Source organism: Hyla sarda, chromosome 2 (assembly GCF_029499605.1).
Source record: "Hyla sarda isolate aHylSar1 chromosome 2, aHylSar1.hap1, whole genome shotgun sequence".
NCBI lineage: Eukaryota > Metazoa > Chordata > Amphibia > Anura > Hylidae > Hyla > Hyla sarda.
Window position 1 is genome coordinate 426,772,147 of NC_079190.1, and position 19,975 is coordinate 426,792,121.

At 45.1% G+C, this 19,975-nt stretch overlaps 1 protein-coding gene across 6 annotated transcripts in view; it reads right to left on the minus strand.

Annotated features, from left to right (window-relative positions):
• Nucleotides 1-361: 361 nt before the first annotated feature.
• The window catches only part of ANKRD13B (ankyrin repeat domain 13B), a 204,761-nt gene continuing 185,147 nt past the window's right edge, over nt 362-19,975 (minus strand). The window contains exons 10-16 of one of the 6 annotated variants that reach the window (XM_056559008.1): nt 14,507-14,605; nt 8,995-9,128; nt 5,661-5,818; nt 5,245-5,442; nt 4,762-4,922; nt 2,631-2,707; nt 362-1,374 (exon numbers count right to left, since the gene is read on the minus strand). In XM_056559008.1, the coding sequence (XP_056414983.1) occupies nt 1,185-1,374; nt 2,631-2,707; nt 4,762-4,922; nt 5,245-5,442; nt 5,661-5,818; nt 8,995-9,128; nt 14,507-14,605 (1,017 nt within the window). In that variant the 3' untranslated portion in view covers nt 362-1,184. The remainder of the gene's footprint in view (nt 1,375-2,630; nt 2,708-4,761; nt 4,923-5,244; nt 5,443-5,660; nt 5,819-8,994; nt 9,129-14,506; nt 14,606-19,975) is intronic. The other 5 variants (XM_056559009.1, XM_056559011.1, XM_056559010.1 and 2 more) reach the window with 5 other exon arrangements.

Sequence of the window (19,975 nt, forward strand, 5' to 3'; positions counted from 1 at the left end):
CATCTAAAAGCATATACAGTTTTTTTCAAGACTCAAAAGTACGGCCAACTTTGAGTTCTGCAACAAAACAAACTTGGCTATGGAACAAATGATATTTACTAGTTGACTTCATTCGGTTCATTGAACTAATTGGACCTCGAACACGTACACTGCGGTATACATTGCCATATCTTGTGAACTTTGAAAGTAAGCTACTGATCAGATGTGAACATAGTCTTAGTGTCATACAATTTTTTGTTATGAGAACTGAATGGCAAAGCACTAAATTGCGGTATCATTGGCTGACTAGGTAATTTATTTGGCATGTTTAGTAAGTAAAACACATTTATTGTCGCTTTATGAATAAGAAAAAAAAAATCTGTTAACCGTGGGAAAGTTTCTTTATTACCATTTTAATTTACATCAAACATTGAATTTAGATTTAGCATGAAAGGAAAACCCAATTTGTAATTCTCTAGTGGAACCTGTAGTACATTACCCAACAACATGGCATCCTTGGTGGGGATAGAAGAAAGAGAAGGTAAACTCCTCTATGTTGCCTTTTCTTTCCAACACTCCTACACATTTAATATACTTTTGTCATAATTTGTCACCACTTACATAGAACTGAGTCTGATATTTAAAGAATTAACATATAATGCGCACACAACCCAAATAGAATTAAAGTTTCATCACATCCACTACAGCCCTATATGGAGGCCAGATTTATAATAAAGTCCATCACCTGGGTATCTGTCACTAGAGATATGTGGAGGTGCCATATTGTGAATGTTAACCAGTTTGCTGTTGGAGAGCCTTCAATTCACCAACATATCAGAATTACGATTTTTGCTCCAGCAGCAAAGAGGATGACCTATCGAAGGTAGCGTGGATGGGTGATCTGCATCCACACTTGAGCTTGTGCTCATTGTCTGCATGTCCTATTGACTTCCTTCAGTTGACTTGACATTCCTTACATTTGAAAGACTAGGAAAAATGTCAACAAAAGGCTACAGTGGTATGTCACCCCTGTCCGCTGGCTCATGTTGCAATGCTTTGTGTGTAACAGGAAGCTCCACCTGCACCCATCTCTCTTCACAATGAATCTTTCTTAGACATATGTCTATATCTGTGGCTTCCCAAGTGAGCCCTTAAGCAGTTTGAGTAGACATCCTGGGTGCCTGCCTAGTAGAGTTGATGCCCTGTTATTTTTCAGTAAGTGAGAGCTGTAGAATTCTTTCCAGCTCTTCCTCTTCCTGCTGCTTCAGCTTCTCCTCCTCCTCCAGTTCCTTGGCGGAGAGCTCCATGGCTATTCGCAGCTGCTCCTGATACGTGCTGAATGCGTTGCTGGAGACAGTATGTGGGGGGCTGCATCGCTGTGTGTGCTGAGGAGTTCTGCAAAACATGCAAATTCAAAAATAAAGACCTTCATGGTAACAAATACAAATGCCTTATTATGGTGTACCTTAAATGCCCACTCCAGGACAGGGGGGATACATTTAGCAGCTGTATACCCTGCTAATTATAAGTGAGACTACATTTGCTCAAATACCCTTAAAATTCAATATCTCTTTATGCACATATAACATACTAATAGGTGTTCAGGAAGCTGAAGTTTGGAAGTGGGTTTCTAGTGGGATTCAAAGCAGCTATATTAATAGTCATGGAAGTCATGGAGCATTTTCAGCTGTTACCCATCAGGAAGTAGTTGGGTGACTGACGTATAATGACGTATAAAGTTTTGTATGGTCATGCAAAGTGTATTTTCTACATTAAATGTATTTTTTGGTTTTGCAACGCAAGTCTACACTGAGGACTACAGAGTGCAGCTTTACTTAAGAACTTAGTCACATGGTAGACTCCTGTCCAATTAATGCTAAGTCCACCTTCCTCTCCTTGGGAAGAGAGGTGGAACTAACCTTGACCTAGTTAGTAAAATCATAGCTTGGCCTTTGCCAAGTGTACATGTATTGTCCCCTCACCCTGTTATTTTCTCAGAAGATTGGAGTAGTGAGCCCAGCTACTGCTAATGTCAGGCATTCCTCCTACAAATAGGCCACATACCAGTCACTAGTTCAGTCATTCCTGAACCCAGACCCATCCCTGCTGTGAGGATAGTTTTCTCTACTTTTCTGAGGGATTACTTCTGTAATGTGCCAGTACAGGTACATGGTCCTATACTACCTGTAGGCCCTGTCAGGTTGAGTTCCTCAGTGACCTGGGGGCTCCCCTGCAGGGTCTCCCCCTGTTGTCTCCCTGTTGGTTTAATAAATGTGTGTATGTTCCTTTAATGCATAGACAGGATCCCGATGTATAGATAGTGTCAAGGACCTGTGGAGGTCTCAAGGACCTGTGAGTAAGCCTGTCACATGTTATGTTATGCAGTTACATGATTTGTTGTAACATGTACTCCCAGAGAGCACTAGCTTAACCTATGACCCACAGCTTGACCAATGGGCTTTAGTCCAGCCCCCACTATATAAAGGGGTGGACTTTTTTAATTAGCTCTCTTGGATCTTACCATCTAATTTAAGAACAAGTCTTTGCTGAGGCAACTACCAGAGATCTCAGGACAAGTGTTTAATATATGTTTAAATGTATACTTGGCTGAGTACTTGGCTGAGCTTATGCCGTATCTATGCCTTACAAACCTTTCTCCTTTCCGACCTTCATTTGACGTTGGGTGTGTTCCTGGTTTGCTGTTCGTAAGAGCTTCCCAAATTGTCACCTGTAAAATTAGTGAAAGGAGATGGTTAAATTTACATTCACTTTTGTTCTCATTTAGGTAAAGCTTGTATTGTAACTTAGCTGTGGAACTGTAGGACTGGTCTGATGCAAACATCTCAGCTGTACAGCCATAGCCATAAACTGTAAGACGACTCAAACCACCACTATGGAGAAGTTTACTGCATAGAGAGCTACAATCATGGCCGTAAATGTTGGCACCCCTGAAATTTTTCAAGAAAATTAAGTATTTTTCACAGAAAAGGATTGCAGCAACACATGTTTTGCTATACACATGTTTATTCCCTTTGTGTGTATTGGAACTAAACCAAAAAATGGAGGAAAAAAAGCAAATTGGGCATAATGTCACACCAAACTCCAAAATTGGTCTGGACAAAATTATTGGCACCCTTTCAAAATTGTGGAAAAATAGAATTGTTTGAAGCAGGTGATGCTCCTTTAAACTCACCTGGGGCAAGAAACAGGTGTGGGCAATATAAAAATCATACCTGAAAGCAGATAAAAAGGATAGAAGTTCACTTAGTCTTTGCATTGTGTGCCACACTAAGCATGGGCAACAGAAAGAGGAGAAGAGAACTGTCTGGGTACTTGAGAACCAAAATTGTGGAAAAATATCAACAATCTCAAGGTTACAAGTCGATCTCCAGAGATCTAGATTTGCCTTTGTCCACAGTGTGCAACATTTTCAAGAAGTTTGCAAGTTTGGAAGAGAAAAATTGCTGAAAGGTGTCAACGCAGGATAGTCCGGATGGTGGATAAGCAGCCCCAAACAAGTTCCAAAGATATTCAAGCTGTCCTGCAGCCTCAAGGAGCATCAGTATCAGCGCGAACTATCCGTCGACATTTAAATGAAACGCTATGGCAGGAGACCTAGGAGGACCCCACTGCTGACACAGAGACATAAAAAATCAAGACTACATTTTGCCAAAATGAATTTGAGTAAGCCAAAATCCTTCTGGGACAACATCTTGAGGACAGATGAGACCAAGATAGAGCTTTTTGGTAAAGCACATCATTCTACTGTTTACCAAAAACAGAATGAGGCCTACAAAGAAAAGAACACAGTACCTACAGAGAAATATGGTGGAGGTTCAATGATGTTTTGGGTCCGAGATCTTGGGACGTCCAGCAGGACAATGACCCCAAACATACCTCAAAAAGCACCCAGAAGTGGATGGCAACAAAGCGCTGGAGTGTTCTGAAGTGGCCAGCAATGAGTCCACATCTCTCCACCATTGAACACCTGTGGAGAGATCTTAAAATTGCTGTTGGGAAAAGGTGCCCTTCCAATAAGAGAGACCTGGAGCAGTATGTAAAGGAAGAGTGGTCCAACATTCCGGCTGAGAGGTGTAAGAAGCTTATTGATGGTTATGGAAAGCGACTGATTTCAGCATTTTTTTCCAAAGGGTGTGCAACCAAATATTAAGTTAAGGGTGCCAATAATTTTGTCCCATTTTTGGAGTTTGGTGTGACATTATGTCCAATTTTTCCCTTTTTTCCTCCCTTTTTTGGGTTAGTTCCAATAAGCACAAAGGGAATAAACGTGTGTATAGCAAAACATGTGTTACTGACATTTTCTGTGAGAAAAACTAAATTTTCTTGAAAAATTTCAAGAGTGCCAACATTTACGGCCATGACTGTATTACTGAGTTCAATGGATGACATAGTCAGTGGGCACTGAGGTCCTAAACACCGCCTAGTTGTGGCAGTAGGTAGCCAGAACTTTTTTAATGGCTGGATGGAGCCAGGGGGTGCTCATTGGGGTGCAAGTCCTAGCTGAGGAGCTCACATCTATCTGACATTTATGACATAAAATCTGATGGGAATACCCCTTTAACTCTATGACTATAAGTAAAAACCATGGCTGCTGCCCATTGCAAAGCTGCAAGGATTTCCTCAGTTCTTTTTCAGTTTTCGTGTTTTCCTACTGCTGTATTTTTTATTTTGCTACATCTATATGAAGTATGTGAGCTAATAAACCTGCAAGTAATACTACAGACATACTGAATGAAGAAGGGGTCCATAGTCTTGTAATACCTGGTCATATTCACTACCAGCTTCTAGTAAACTCTGCTGGATAGCAAACTGAAGTAGGTCATCTTCTTCCTCGCGCATACTCTCACGATAACTACCCACCATGCTGTAACCTCGAGGAGCTTCAAACAAAGACTGGTCCATCTCACAGCCACGTCCAGAGGCTGCAAATTACAAAAGGGAATTGTGTACAGGTCAGGAAAACAGCAAAGAAGTTAAGCGGGTGTTAGCAAACCATCTAAGATTCCTCACTGCCACTGCATTTACAACACAAAAACACTGTTACAAAAGCAGCCAATTCTGTATGTATATTCAGGCAAAGCAGTGAAGGTGGAGGCCTGGAGGAGCCATCTGAAATGTTGGTGGATCATGCTGCCTCCCCATCTAGAATCCATGGGTGACATGAGACATAGCTAATGGTTACCACCCTCTAGTCACACCTATCCAGGACCTCCTCTGCCCCCAGTGCTGAGGTCTGACACATACTGTTGTGGTCCCTCTGTCCCGCCTCCCCCTGCTGTGGCATCATACTTATAGAGCTGGTGCTGCTAACACTGCAGGAGTCGCTGCTTGGGGAGGGGGCTTCGCTGCTGGGACTTTGACGAAGGGATGACACTGGCTCATCACATCCATTCAGGTTTCCGAAAGTGATGCGTGCATTCAAAATGTGAAAAATGGGAATTTCTGGGAAAAGATAAAATAAGACCATTGCACGCCAACAATGTTTAGGTAGTTTGCAGTTCTAATCTGCTCAGATAGGGAAAACATATACAGACATGTTGCTCTACTGCTATACTTTTGTTAACCAATTATACAAATACGAAAGTAAATCCCATATCTGGCTATAAAAGAAACAGTAAAACCGTCAGTTCCTTTAAACTGAATATAAATATATAACTCACCAATTTTGACAGGAAATCCTGGGGGTAGCCTGAGTGTAATAAAATCACGAAGTTTTGCAAAAAGTGCGTTGCTTATTGCCATGAGGTCAATGATTGGTGCCACCTGTTCTGACAAAGACAACGGGTGGTCTTCACACAACCAAAGTTTGGCTTTAAACCTGAATGTGAAAAATAGAAGACAAACAAGTAAATATTCATGATAAAAAATAAGAGGAACCCTCAATCCCTTTCCTGAAACCTTCCCGTACTCTAGGTACATCACTTTGTTCTAGGTTGATAAATGTTAAAGGAGAAATGCGGCACAAAACTTTTAAGTTCCCCTGTGCCCGGGCTGCAAAAACGAAAAAAAAAATTTTAAATCACCTTGCTACATTCGGCATCCCGATATCGGCATCCCGTTCCTCTGGCGCTGCTCGGCTACGTGCTTCTTAGGCTTGAAACGTCACACTGCGGGCAGCGTATTGCCGGCCGCAGCGATATCCTGCCTCGGCCAGTGATAGACTGAGCGCACTGTGACGTAAGGAACTCGAGCCAAAGAGTATGGAATTTGGTTTTAATGGAATATTTATGAAGCTCCCTGCAGTACTTCTGTGGGTGAGGCTTCAGAATTGCACCACGTGTGAGCCTTTAATATTTTTGGCCACTTTTCAACTAAGGCTACATACACACAGCTGTTGTCCCCCGTTCATATTGTCTCCGTTATTGTCTCCTAAACGGACCATTCTAATAACGGATGCAAACTGATGCAAAGGGATGCCATTTAGTGGCATGCGTTTGCATCAGTTTTTCATCTGTTAGTATCAGCCGTCTGCAGACTCCTGCAGCTGGGGCTACTACTACTCCCATCATGGAATTGACTCCTTTCTTTGATGGGAGTATTTGTTCCCTGGCTGCGCGAATCTACAGGTGGCTGGGGAGGCTACATTAGTGTTTGTACTACTACCCCCATCATGGCACAGAGTCTGTTCCATGTTGGAGGTAGTAGTACAGGGGATAAGGGATTGATCGCACTGGGTTTCACTTCTGAGACCCGATGCGATCAGCAGTTATAAAGCAGGGGTGCGGGTGGCATGCTGCGCTCCCCTGTAATGTATATGCTACTGAGTAAACTTTAATTTTGAAATCCCCGCCGGGAGCCGTGAATGGCCGACACCGAGGAGCCATTCAGGGCTCCCAGCAGGGTTTTTAAACTGCTTTGACCCCAAAATGTATGCCCCCCAGTATCCTTATTTCCTCTCCCGCTGCCTGCTCCTCATCTTCTTGGAGCAGGGCAGCAGCCACTGCCCGACATGTCCCCGCTGCTGCCTGCTCCTAGCGCAATCAGCACCGCCGGGACATGTCTATTCTCTGCTTCTCATTTCCGTACCAGGTGGAGATAAGCAGAAGAGAATAGACATGTCCTGATGGTGCGTTGATTGCGCAAGGAGCAGGGCAGCAGCAGGCACATGTTGGGCGGCGGCGGCGGTGAATGAATAAATGTAGCCTACATGCTACATGCGGGACATATCAGCTTCATTCACCGCCACCGGTTCCCAACATGACCCCACTGCTGCCTTGCTCCAAGAAGGTGAGAAGCAGGCAGCGGGAGGGGAAATAATGCCACGGGGGTGGGGGGAAGATAGGGATAAGCACACTGGGGCCAATTAATGATTATTAACACACTGGGGCCAATGAATTATTATAAATATGCATAGGGGGCATACGTTTTGGGGTCAAAGTAGTAGTTTACAAACCCCGCCGGGAGCCCTGAATGGCTCCTCGGTGATGGCCATTCAGGGCTCCCGTCATGGGATTTCAAAATGAAACATTGCAGGGGAGCGCAGCATGCAACCTGCTCCCCTGCTTTATAACTGCTGATTGCATCGGGTCCCAGAAGTGAGACCAGTTGCGATCGATCCCTTATCCCTTGTACTACTACCCCCAACATGGAACAGACTCTGTTCCATGATGGGGTAGTAGTCCAAACACTAATGTAGCCTCCCCAGCTGCCGGCAGACTCCTGCAGCTGGGGGAACTACTACTCCCATCATGGAAATGAGTCTGTTCCATAATGGGAGTAGTAGTAGTCCCTCAGCACTGCAGGAGTCTGATGGGTGCGGATGAGGCCTTAAAATGTGAGTTACTGCTGTTGTATACCGCTGAGTGCCTGCACAAGGAATACACACCAGACAGAATGCTGGTATAATATCTCCTTCTCAGCATACTGGCTAAAGAGCTGCCCCCAAGGAGTTCTGCTTATTAAACGGAAGTACATTGTTTTTACATTTGACAAAAAAGGGGAGGTTAGTTATGACGTCAAAATCATCATGTTACATTTTGATTGGTTAGTTGAGCTTTGTCTTGGTATATATTGGCATATTTAAGCATTTATTTCTTTCTTGGCCAAAGTTCACTTATGCGGCTCTTTCACTCTGAAACTGGAAAAACCCAGATCTTTGCCCTTCTATACAATCTGTATCTTCTTCAAATGTTTTGTCTTCTGACGTCTCATCTTGGGCCTCCTGGTGTCATTCCAAGGTCTCTTTCTTAGTTGCAAGCAAATAGTAAGCTGATATATGGGTTAAGAGTAGGTAACAAATATATTTTTTCAGCATTAGAAATGGCATATAAATATATAAGTATTAATATATATTGATTGGCAGTCAGAATCATTTCGATCAACTTGTCAATGTCACCTCTTCTGAGCATGCTCAGAAGTAATAACAGTTCAGAAATGGATATTATAAACTGGGGCAAACGGGTGACATTAAAGGTTCATTGGTTTGCCATAGACTTCAATGTAAAATTTATAATATCCGTTTCTATTCCAATATTTTTGACGGGAGAAAAAATACTGCATGCACCGTCTTATCTCCCGTCAAAAAAAAAAAAAAACGGAACAGGAAGCAAACATGTGCAAACGGGTGATAAAGGATTGTAAAAAAATATCCCATTGACATTAATGGGATTATTTTACAGTCGTTTGCAACCCGTTTAAAAATTATCAAACGGATTGCAGAACAGGCATTTATTAACGGACGCAGACGGACATGTGAAAGAGCCCTTAGCATTGATGTTGTTTTACGCCTTTACCAGATTCACCAACATTTCCCCTGTTAATCAGTTGGGTGGGAACTGCATTTGAGAGAGATACTGTATGTATGGCCAAATCTATGTATTATGGGAAATACATGTGTATTAAATCTCCATTCATGTCTATGACCAACCCTTAAAATTCTAGTTATTAGTATTATGGAAATACAGACATGTTTTTGTAAAAAAAAAATAAAAAATTGCTGTACTTCCTCAATCATAATTTTAGAAATGGTTACTGAATACATAAGGCTCTACTTACTTCTGAGTTTTGGTAGTAAGTTCCATGGGTCGCCCCATATCCCGTTGTCCCAATTCAAAATTAGGGTCAAAATATTCATCTGGAGTGATGGCTGTTGGGTTAGTCTGGCTAAAAGTCTGGGTGATCAATGTCTGCTAAAATAAAAACATAAAAAAGGATATTTCAGAAATGCTAAACAGCTTCAAATGATCAATATTTTTTTTTATGTGTCTATGAAGCACTGTTCATGGCTACAGTGTATACAGTAGTGCTTGAACATGTGTAAACCCTTCAGAATAGTTGATAATTTTGCATCAATTTGACCTAAACCTACATCAGTCCTAAAAGTAGATAAAGAAAGAGAAATCAAACGTATGAGTTATAAAATGTTAGATTTGGATCAAATATGATGTGTAAGTGGCAGTATCTGGTATGACAATAACTGTATGTAAACCTTACCAGTAATTATTCATTAGTCCTGCACATTTTAGCCAATTCCAAAACGGCTTCATGATTGGGTTTCCTTCCATAAAGTGTTTCAGGAGCAGTGAATTATTTAGTGGTAGTTTGGTGTTTCTCTCTATTTTAAGACCTGGCTTCTGTCACTATTATTCTTTTATCTTATTATTTCATCTGTCATCTCCAGTTCCAGTCATCAAAGGGTGAATTGTAAATCTCATTCTTGTTACCTTCCAATACTGATTTATGCTTCTTTGTTTTCAGACACCAGCCTCCTGGTCATTATATTCTGCTTTACTATAAGTCTTGGGGTATCTGAGTACTGGAAGCTACAAGCTTTTATTTTTTTATTATGAGAGTATATTACAAAGTTTATTGCTTTGCATTCATTTAAGCACAGTTTGCTGAAAGATTATTAACCATTTAATAACTAGTCGTAGTAGTACTCTCTAAAGGGCATAATGTTTTATGTCTGCATTAAACACATCTTTCTATTCTACTTTAAGGGCCTATTTACCATAGAGCTGACTGTTATGTATACAGGGTGTGCTGGAATGAAAGGAGGGAGGCTCTGTCCTGATTTCTATATACCATAGTACTCTTTATTTGCCCAGAGCCAGATTATAATTGGAGCTTTTGGAGCTCAGGCTCCGGGCCCCGCACGGCCAGGAAAGAAAGGGGCCCAGAGCAGGTCCTGGTCGGCAGTCACTTAAAAACAGGGATCTCCACACAGAACATAATGGCAGTGACTGTCCGATCAGGACCTGCTTTGTACCTTCTGAATGCTGGAGGGGGTAATGTCTTTGAGGACCTATGGTGATGTCACAATCATGTGACTTGGGGGCGGAGCTAAAGTTCCTGGAGCAGCCAGGAGTGTAGTGTGGTGAGTTCTTCCTGCAATGTGTTGTTGCAATGTAGTTTTCTAACAAGGGTGCCTCCAGCTGTTGCAGAACTACAACACCCAGCATGCTAGGGGCACCCTGGTTGGAAGACACTAATATACAGTATATACATGTGAGCTCCAGAGCTGCACTCACTATTCTGCTGGTGGGGTCACTGTCTACATCAGTGTTTCCCAACCAGGGTGTTGCAAAACTACAACTCCCAGCATGCCTGGACAGCCAAAGCCTGTGAATGACTGTTTAGGCATGCTGGGAGTTGTAGTTTTGCAACATCTGGAGGCTGGCGTGCTCACTGTGTACATACATTACTTATCCTATACTGATCCTGAGTTATAGCCTGTATTATACCCCAGAGCTGTACTCACTATTCTGCTGGTGGGGTCGCTGTGTACATACATGACATTACTTATCCTGTACTGATCCTAAATTATATACTGTATTATACTCCAGAGCTGTACTCAGTATTCTGCTGGTGAGGTCACTGTGTACATACATTACATTACTTATCCTGTACTGATCCTGAGCTATATCTTGTATTATACCCCAGAGCTGTACTCACTATTCTGCTGGTGAGGTCACTGTGTACATACATTACATTACTTATCCTGTACTGATCCTGAGTTATATCCTGTATTATACCCCAGAGCTGTACTCACTATTCTGCTGGTGAGGTCACTGTGTACATACATTACATTACTTATCCTGTACTGATCCTGAGTTATATCCTGTATTATACCCCAGAGCTGTACTCACTATTCTGCTGGTGAGATCACTGTGTACATAGGAACGTTTTTCCTCTTTGAGGCCGGAAAAAGGCTGTTCCTACGTCCGAAACTGCCGGTGTAGCCTCTGAGCGCCCCTTACCGTCCTCGTCCATGCCGTGGTGATCCCTGACCTCGGGCCTGCAGCTGTTTACCCGCGGTGAGTGCACGCTACCCTTTTCCATTGTATTGTTTGATACTTTATCTAGTGTGTGCACCCCGCAGGTGCTGCGTTGTTATATATGGGGTCCGGAGGCTGCCAGTGCTTACCAGCGGTATCGTACATTCGCATGCTTAAGCTATATGGTGTGCTCTCTCCTTCTCTAGTGGCTTATAACAATAAATAAGTACAAAACATAAACATACCATATCTGACAGAACATATCAATATAATGAATCATAAAACCAACACCGTAGCATAAAATACAACACCGGTCCACCCCACACTCATTCCTCCACACAAACAAATATATACAATATTTACAAGACATTTACCTATAATATCCATAACATACTAATAAACTATATACACTACTATTAAATGTGAATTCCCTGGCCCAGTTGCAATACCAAAAGCCAAATAATTAAGCAAAACCCAATACCAAAATTAATAACAACAACAATAGCAATAATATATATATATATATATATATATATATATATATATATATATATATATATATTATATATAAGTCCCCTAGAAACCCCCTCCCCCCTTTTAACCCACCACCCAACCTAAACTAAACCCAGACCCCCAGGTGGCATCACACAATATATACAATATATACAGTACATAAAATATACACAGACTAACCATATATACAGTACATAAGTATACAACAAAAATACCATACAAATACATATAACACTAAAAAACCAAACAACAAAGAGGCTTTTCAGCCACACAAACCCCTAAAGCCCAAGTACAGTGCCTGTAAGCCCTATATTACCATATATCTTCAGCACAAAACAAAAAGACTAATGTGCCAGCATCAGCCCACCACTAGGGGGAGACAACAGGCTAAGGCACTTTAAAGGCAGAGCCCCTCCACAGACGAGAAGCCCTGCCAGCACCCAGCCTCTTGGACTCAAGAGAACCCACCTTCAGAGGTCACAGAGTATGTTCCTAATCACCTCATCCACAGGGAGGATTTTACGTTGCGTCGACACTAAACACCGTGCATTCCACGTGTAGTACCTGACCAAGGAGCTAACTAGGAATAAAGTGCACCGGTCCCAGCCTCCAAGGTTTCTGAATGCCCCATAGGCCCATTCGGCATAGGAGAGACTGGCAAGCCTAGGCCAACCAATGGAAGCTCCCACCCTGTTGTAAACCTCTGTGTTAAAAGGGACAATGAAGCAGAAAATGCACCATGCTTTCCAGCATGCCTCCACACTCTTCGCGGGGACATCCCCGGTCCTCAGAGCTCCTGCACTTCAGATCGTCCCTCACACACAGTTTCCCATGGAAGCAGCGCCAAGTCAAGTCCCAAAACTTCAAGGGGATCCTGATAGAATTCAAAAGCTCTAAACCAACCTCCAGATCCCGACTTGGGCAATCCTTGAGCGCCAATGGCCTCTGGAAATGAGAAGACAGAACCCTCTTGTAAAGGAATTTCCTCGACAGAGTCCTAATCTCCCACATCCCCAGACCCCACCGACGAATAACCTACAGAACCGGGGTAGCATAAGCCAGGAGATACCCATGTGGTGTACGAAGATCCTTCACTTGCCTTCCTGTCTCTCATTCCTGAAAGAAAGGCCAAAACCATCCCCTACAGGAGGATACCCACGGAGGAGCCCTCTCTTTCCAATTTGCAATATTGGTCTTAAGAAAGGTATTCACTAGGAATACCATGGGGTTGACCATACACAACCCCCCTAGTCTCCTCGTACGGTAAATAACCTCCCTCTTCACTAGGTTCAGTTTCCCCCATAACATTGGGAAGAACACACTGTAGACCCGGGTCCAGAGAGGTTCTGGCAACATGCATACACTGCCCAGATATATCAACAAAGGGAGCAGGAATGTTGATCAGGTTAACCCTATCCCTGAGGGTCAAAGACCAACCCTTCCACTGATCCACCTTCTGAGTGGCGATCTTAAGCCTTCTGTCCCAGTTTTGTTTGGGGTATTCCCCTTGGCCGAATTCGATGCTGAGGACTTTTGCAGATTCCTGGGGCTCTGGAAGGGCGTCCGGGAGATCAAAATCAGGATCTCCCCCTCCCAGCCAGAGACTCTCGCACTTATCCCGGTTGATCTTGGACCCGGATGCCTCCGAGTACCTGACCACCTCTGAAATCACCCATCGGCCCTCCTCTTGTGAGGAGACAAACACAGTGACATCATCAGCATATGCCACTGCCCTCAGAGCTGAATCCATTCTCACTCCCGCCAACGGTCCACAATCAATCCTCCGAAGGAAAGGATCAATTGCAAACACGTACAGCAAAGGGCTCAAAGGACAACCCTGATGGACGCCAGACCCAACCTCAAAAGAGCGGCCAATCCAACCATTCACAAGTGGGAAACTCTCTGCCCCCACATACAAGCCAATAAACAACTCCCCCCCCCCCCCCCCGACAGGCCATATCTCAGAAGAAGAGACCAGAGGTACTCATGGTTAACCCGATCAAATGCTTTTGCCTGATCCAAGGACAGCAAGTACCCCTTCCAGTGGCCAGCCCAACTCTGCTCCACAACCTCTCGGACACTGAGCACAGCACTAAATGTACTGCGGCCCGGAAGAGAGCAATGCTGAGCCCCCGTAAAGAGCCGGGGTGCAAACTCCACCAGCGGGTTGAACAGCACTTTTGCCAGAATCTTTCGGTCTGCATTGAGAAGCGCTGCTATGGGACGCCAATTTTCAATGTGGGACAGGTCTTTACCCTTTGACAGGATGATCAGCGCTGACCTCCTCATTGACTTCGGCAGAGTGCCCGAGAATAGACACTCATTAAATACCGTGGTCAACAGGGGAACCAAAGTGTCCTTAAAGGTCTTATAGAACTCAGATGTTAAGCCATCTGGACTGGGTGACTTCTTGAGGGCAAGCCCATCAATAGACATCCTGACTTTCTCTTCCCGGATCATCTCTGTCAAAATGTCAAGAGAGGGGTCTACTCCTGGTTCAGGGATGGTTTCAGCCAAGAAAGCTGATACCTTATCTCGATCTAGATCCTTCCTTCCCAAGAGGTGCGAGTAGAAGGATCTGACAACCTGCAGGATCCCTGATCTGGACCTTTTCAGGGATCCCCTACTATCAATCAGTCCTGAGACTACTTTACTATTCAAACGATACCTGTTTAGGCCTTTGAGGCCTGAGAGCTGGGGGAAGAATCTCGCAACCCTTTTTTTTTTAAGATCTCCCACCACTCTGACTTACTGCTTCAAAGGCCCAGCAATAGTACCTGGCTCTGAAGAAAATCCTCAAAGGACTGTCTTATATCCGCTTCTTCCAAGAGAGACGAATTGAGCTTCCAATAGCCTCTGCCCATCCGGGGGGGTCTCTGTAACATTCAGAGAAAACAAAATTAAACAGTGATCGGAGAATTCCACCTCAACAACAGACACTGCTGAAGAGATGGCTTCCTCCTTTAAATAAAACCTGTGTATTCTGGACCTACAACTACCCCTATGATAGGTGAATCCCGCCGGATGTGGATGTGCCGGATGTGGACATCCACCAGGCGAGCCTCACTCGCTACGCTATTAAGGGCAACGTTATCATAAGTCAGCTTGTCTCTGGAACTTCCCCTGTCTTGGGGCCTCGTGACAGCATTAAAGTCCCCTCCAAAGACCACCTGCCGACTTGTAAAAAGATAGGGCTTGATCCTCATAAAGAGACACTTCCGGTCCCACTTAGACTGTGGGCCGTAGATGTTAATAAGGAGAAGTTCTTGTCCCTTCATGAGGACATCTAAGATCAGGTACCTCCCCATTTCTAACTCGATAACCCATCGGCATTATACTGCTGCGGTAAAAAGGACTGCCACTCCGCTATACGGCTCTGCCGCAAGAGACCAGTAGGAGGGCCCATTCCTCCACTCTCTTTTAGCCTTATATATTGATGATATGTCTGTAAGCCTGGTCTCCTGCAAAAATAAAATATCAGCATTAATATGGGCAAAAAAATAATAGGCCGCAAATCGAGCCGTATCTGACTTAATGCTGGCAACGTTAATGGATGCCAGAGTCAACGGAGAGGGTTCCACCATCAAGGGTGATTGAGTTAGACAGCTTTCTTTTTCCCACCATCCTTCCCATCCAACCCGCCACCCTCCTCATAAGATGATGGATTACCCCTTTTTAGTGAGATGGATGTGTCCATTTTCCCTTTATTTACATTATCGTCCCCTGACTCTGGGTCAGCCCCCCAAAGACATAGGTTCCCCAGCGAAAGAGGAGTCCGCGTCTCCTGTGGGCACCACCGCAACATACAGAACCTCACCCCCAACCTCCTCCTCGGAAGAGGAAATGTCGCGGAGGGCTCGGAACCTGTTGGAGAGACCAATCAGAGGGGGGTCAGTTGCACCTTCCTTTGGCATTGAAGATCTTAAATCTCCCTTTTTCTTATTCCTCCGAGTACACCATTTTTTTTTCTGCCCATCTCCCACTGTCCTCATCCGTGCTCTTACCATGGAAGGACAGCGAGCAGACAGCATCCCCCTCTTTGTGGATCCTCCCAATCTCCTCATCCAGTTCACTATCCCCAAGGGCCTCAGCAGTAAGACTGGTTTTAGGGACAGGCTCCGGTGGCTCTGAGTGTTGGCACTGCACTGCGGTGTCATCGTAAAAGAGCTGCCAGAGCTAAGATGTCTTCGCCTCCCAGAAAGACTGGACTTAAACCTTTATTTTGTATTGGCGCCGCTTATCTGGATCAGCGGCGCCCAGGAGCAGAAAACTCCAGTACTGATGAGGTGGAGGGTACCAGTAAAAATAGGGCTGGGGCCGCTAATAAACAGGCAAGGCAGGCTTCACGGTCCTTGTATAAGGGACCGGTGGCCTGTTCTGTGGCGATGGCTCCAGCTCTAGTACCCAGTGATGCTGATGGTACAATATCGGCACCAGAACGCACTGGTCCAGCCTATATAATTGAGAAGGCCAATGTTGGAATGAATGAAGGAGTGGATGTGCTGGAAAATTCATCTGTTTATAAAAAATGTGTATGGGGCTTTGAATGGTGGTATGGGCTGTAGCATTGACCATAAACATCCAGGCCCCTGACCAGATGCCATATTCATCCCTGTTCTTTTTTGGGACCTCCACCATCTCTTCATACCGACCTAGCCACATCATGATGTCAATACAAGAGAGTGATTCGTTACAGGTTAAAACGGTCACTTTCTTGACATTGTTTTGGCAAGACACCACCTGAATGGCAAAGTCTCGCCAGCCAGGCTCGTTCTTTACCAGCTCATAATTCGACCAGAAGAGCTCAAGCCCCTCTGGCCAAACAAAGCTGATATTGAACTGAGGGGTACCATAAGGATGTATCAAGGTGTAGATGTCGGATGCCTTAAAGCCCAACTTCAGCAGAAGCTCAAATTTAGATCTTGGAGGACATGTATCACTGCCTCTCCACATCAGCCAGACCACATTCCTCCGGAGACCACCTGGCCCGGCTGTCGGGAGGGACCACACAGTATCCCCCCCTCTTTCCTCTCGGAAGGCTGAAAGACCATGTCTCTCTATCCAAAAGGATAGATCAACCTCCCTACCCTCTACATTGATTGATCTCTCCCCTCTCCTTAAGGCCCCTAGGAGACGCTGCTGCAAATTTCTCTCTCCAGAGCCAGAAGACTAAGAAGGTGCCCCCCTCCCCCCAGCGGCAACAACTGGGGGTGCAACTGGACCTACATCCCCACCACTAATCTGTGCACCTTCACCACCCTCCTCCACATAATCCATACTCACAACATTATTACCTGTTTTAGCTGATGTGCTCCCCATACCTTCACCCGTGCTACAGCCCATACCACCATTCACATTTTTTATAAGCAGATGAATTTTCCACCACATCCACTCCTTCATTCATTGCAACATTAACCTTTTCATTCATACTGGCTGGACCGGTGTGTTCTGGTGCCGAAATTGTACCATCAGCATCACTGGGTACCAGAGCTGAAGCCACCACCACAGAACAGGCCACCGGTCCCTTATACAAGGACTGTGAAGCCTGCCTTGCCTGTTTATTAGAGGCCCCAGTCCTGTTTTTACTGGTACCCTCCGCCTCATCAGTACTGGAGTTTTCTGCTCGTGGGTGCCGCTGATCCGTATAATCGGCACCAATACAACATAAAGGTTTAAGTCCAGTCTTTCTGGGAGGTGAAGACATCTTAGCTCCGGCAGCTCTTTCACGACGACACCGCTGCTCCAGAGGAACTGCAGTGCCAACGCTCACAGCTACCGGAGCTCCCGCAGCCGACTCTTGCACAAAGCCCTCTCCCGTTAGGGAGCAACCTAATGTGCCAGAGCCATTAATGCCCATCGCTGGGCCAATATCACTGTCCGACCTCACAGCCGATACATTGTCTGCTCCACCACTGTTACTACAAACAGCGACGGAGCTCACCGGCACACTAAACTCCATACTCTCCCTACTCCTGCACCACAGCAGAACTCAGGCTGGGCTGAGAAATGGGGTTCATACAGTGAGATGTCCCTGCGGCCAGTCTGGGGGGCTCAGGGAGGGGGGTATATACAAATGTTACCTGCTCCTGGAGCTTGGTCTTCATTAGCTTCTTCTTTTTCCTTCCCCCAGGAGCCTCCTCTGGTAACTCATTTCCAAATGTGATGTCCTGGAGGCGACCTGGGGACTCCAGGAGCTGGATCTGGGCCATCAACCTTGGTGATTGGTGCTGCTCTCATCCCATCTAGCCATGGCTAGATGACATTGCCACTTGCCCTGCAGGGAGCTCACTGTATGGGGTCAGATGTTGCAGACCCCCAGGTGGATTCAGCTCAACATTATCGGCCTCCGCAGCGTCTCCTTCCTCCTCCACCCGTGGCTGAAGCCCCCTCAGCCGTCTCTGCTTCTCTCTCTCCATTGTTTGAAAGCGATCTTCATTTAAAAGTTTTTTTCTTTAAATGGCCAACTGTTCTCTAAAATAAAAGTTCTCTTCTTCTCCAGATTCCTTATATCATTTTCAGCTGTTTAATCCGGGCTGACAGCTCAGCTTTCTTGCGTTTGGACACAGTGTCCCTCAAGGCTTTTGCCTCCCGTCCCTCCTCCTGGAGCCTATACAAGCTGCTCCTTGCTTCCTCATACCCACAGATGTATTCTACCACCCGGGAGCTATAGGTGACTCCAGGCACCTGGGCCCTTGCATTCCCCAATCCTCCTCCACACCTCCGTGGGCATTTAGCTTTGCTCCAGGAGGAGTATCACAGTCCACATTGTCAGGCCCTGTTGTCACAGTACCTGTGCTTCCGGAACTTCTTGTACCTGTAGTCCCACAACTTGCAGGGCGAGCCTTGCGGCTGCTCTTTGTCTCTACGGGTTCAGGGGGGGCTGGAGATGCATCGCTGCACCTCCTGGCAGAGCACCTCAACCCAGAGACCTCTGATGCAGATCCTGAAGCTGGTCCTTCCACAACAGGTCGCTGGCTCCCCCTGCCCCCCGCGGACCTGATTCTCCTGGTTCTCCTCTCCTCGCTCATGCCCGAACACACGCTCTCTCTCTGGGGAAGGAAGAACGTTGTCCGGCACAGATGTTCAGATGCAGAGCTCAGAGCACACACACCAAACAATTCACCAAATGACCCACACACCACACTCAGCAGACTCACAGGAAGATGCTCCCTCTAGTGGCCAGACATCAGAGCTGGACTCACTATTCTGCTGGTGGGGTCACTGTGTACATACATTACATTACTTATTCTGTACTGATCCTGAGTTATATCCTGTATTATACTCTAGAGCTGTACTCACTATTCTGCTGGTGGAGTCACTGTGTACATACATTACATTACTTATCCTGAGTTATATCCTGTATTATACCCCAGTACTGTACTCACTATTCTGCTGGTGGGGTCACTGTATACATACATTACATTACTTATCCTGTACTGATCCTGAGGTATATCCTGTATTATACCCCAGAGCTGTACTCACTATTCTTCTAGTAGGCTCACTATGTACATACATCACATTACTTGTTGGGGGATGATGTCAGTGAGCACTTAGTCGTGATATTGGGGGTGATGTCACCAGTGAAGTCAGGGAGTAATATCTGAGCACTCAGTGGTGATGTCTTGGAGTGATATCTGAGCACTCAGTGGTGATGTCTGGGAGTGATATCTGAGCACTCAGTGGTGATGTCTGGGAGTGATATCTGAGCACTCAGTGGTGATGTCTGGGAGTGATATCTGAGCACTCAGTGGTGATGTCTTGGAGTGATATCTGAGCACTCAGTGGTAATGTCTGGGGGTGATATCGGAGCACTCAGTGGTGATGTCTGGGAGTGATATCTGAGCACTCAGTGGTGATGTCTGGGAGTGATATATGTTGGGGGTGATGTCAGTCAAAAATTCCCATCTAAACAAAAATGATACTGCTAAAAACTACAGATCATGGCACATATGTATGGCTCATATAGCCTTGTATACAGTGTATACGGAAAAATAAAATGTTTTAATTTTCACGGACCACTGTTCCAAAAATCTGTCAGACACCTGTAGGGCGTAAATGCTCACTGTACCCCTTATTACATTACGTGAGGGGTGTAGTTTCCAAAATGGGATCACATGTGGGTATTTATTTTTTTGCGTTTATGTCAGAACCACTGTAAAATCAGCCACCCCTGTGCAAATCACCAATTTAGGCCTCAAATGTACATGGTGCGCTCCCACTCCTGAGCCTTGTAGTGCGCCCGCAGA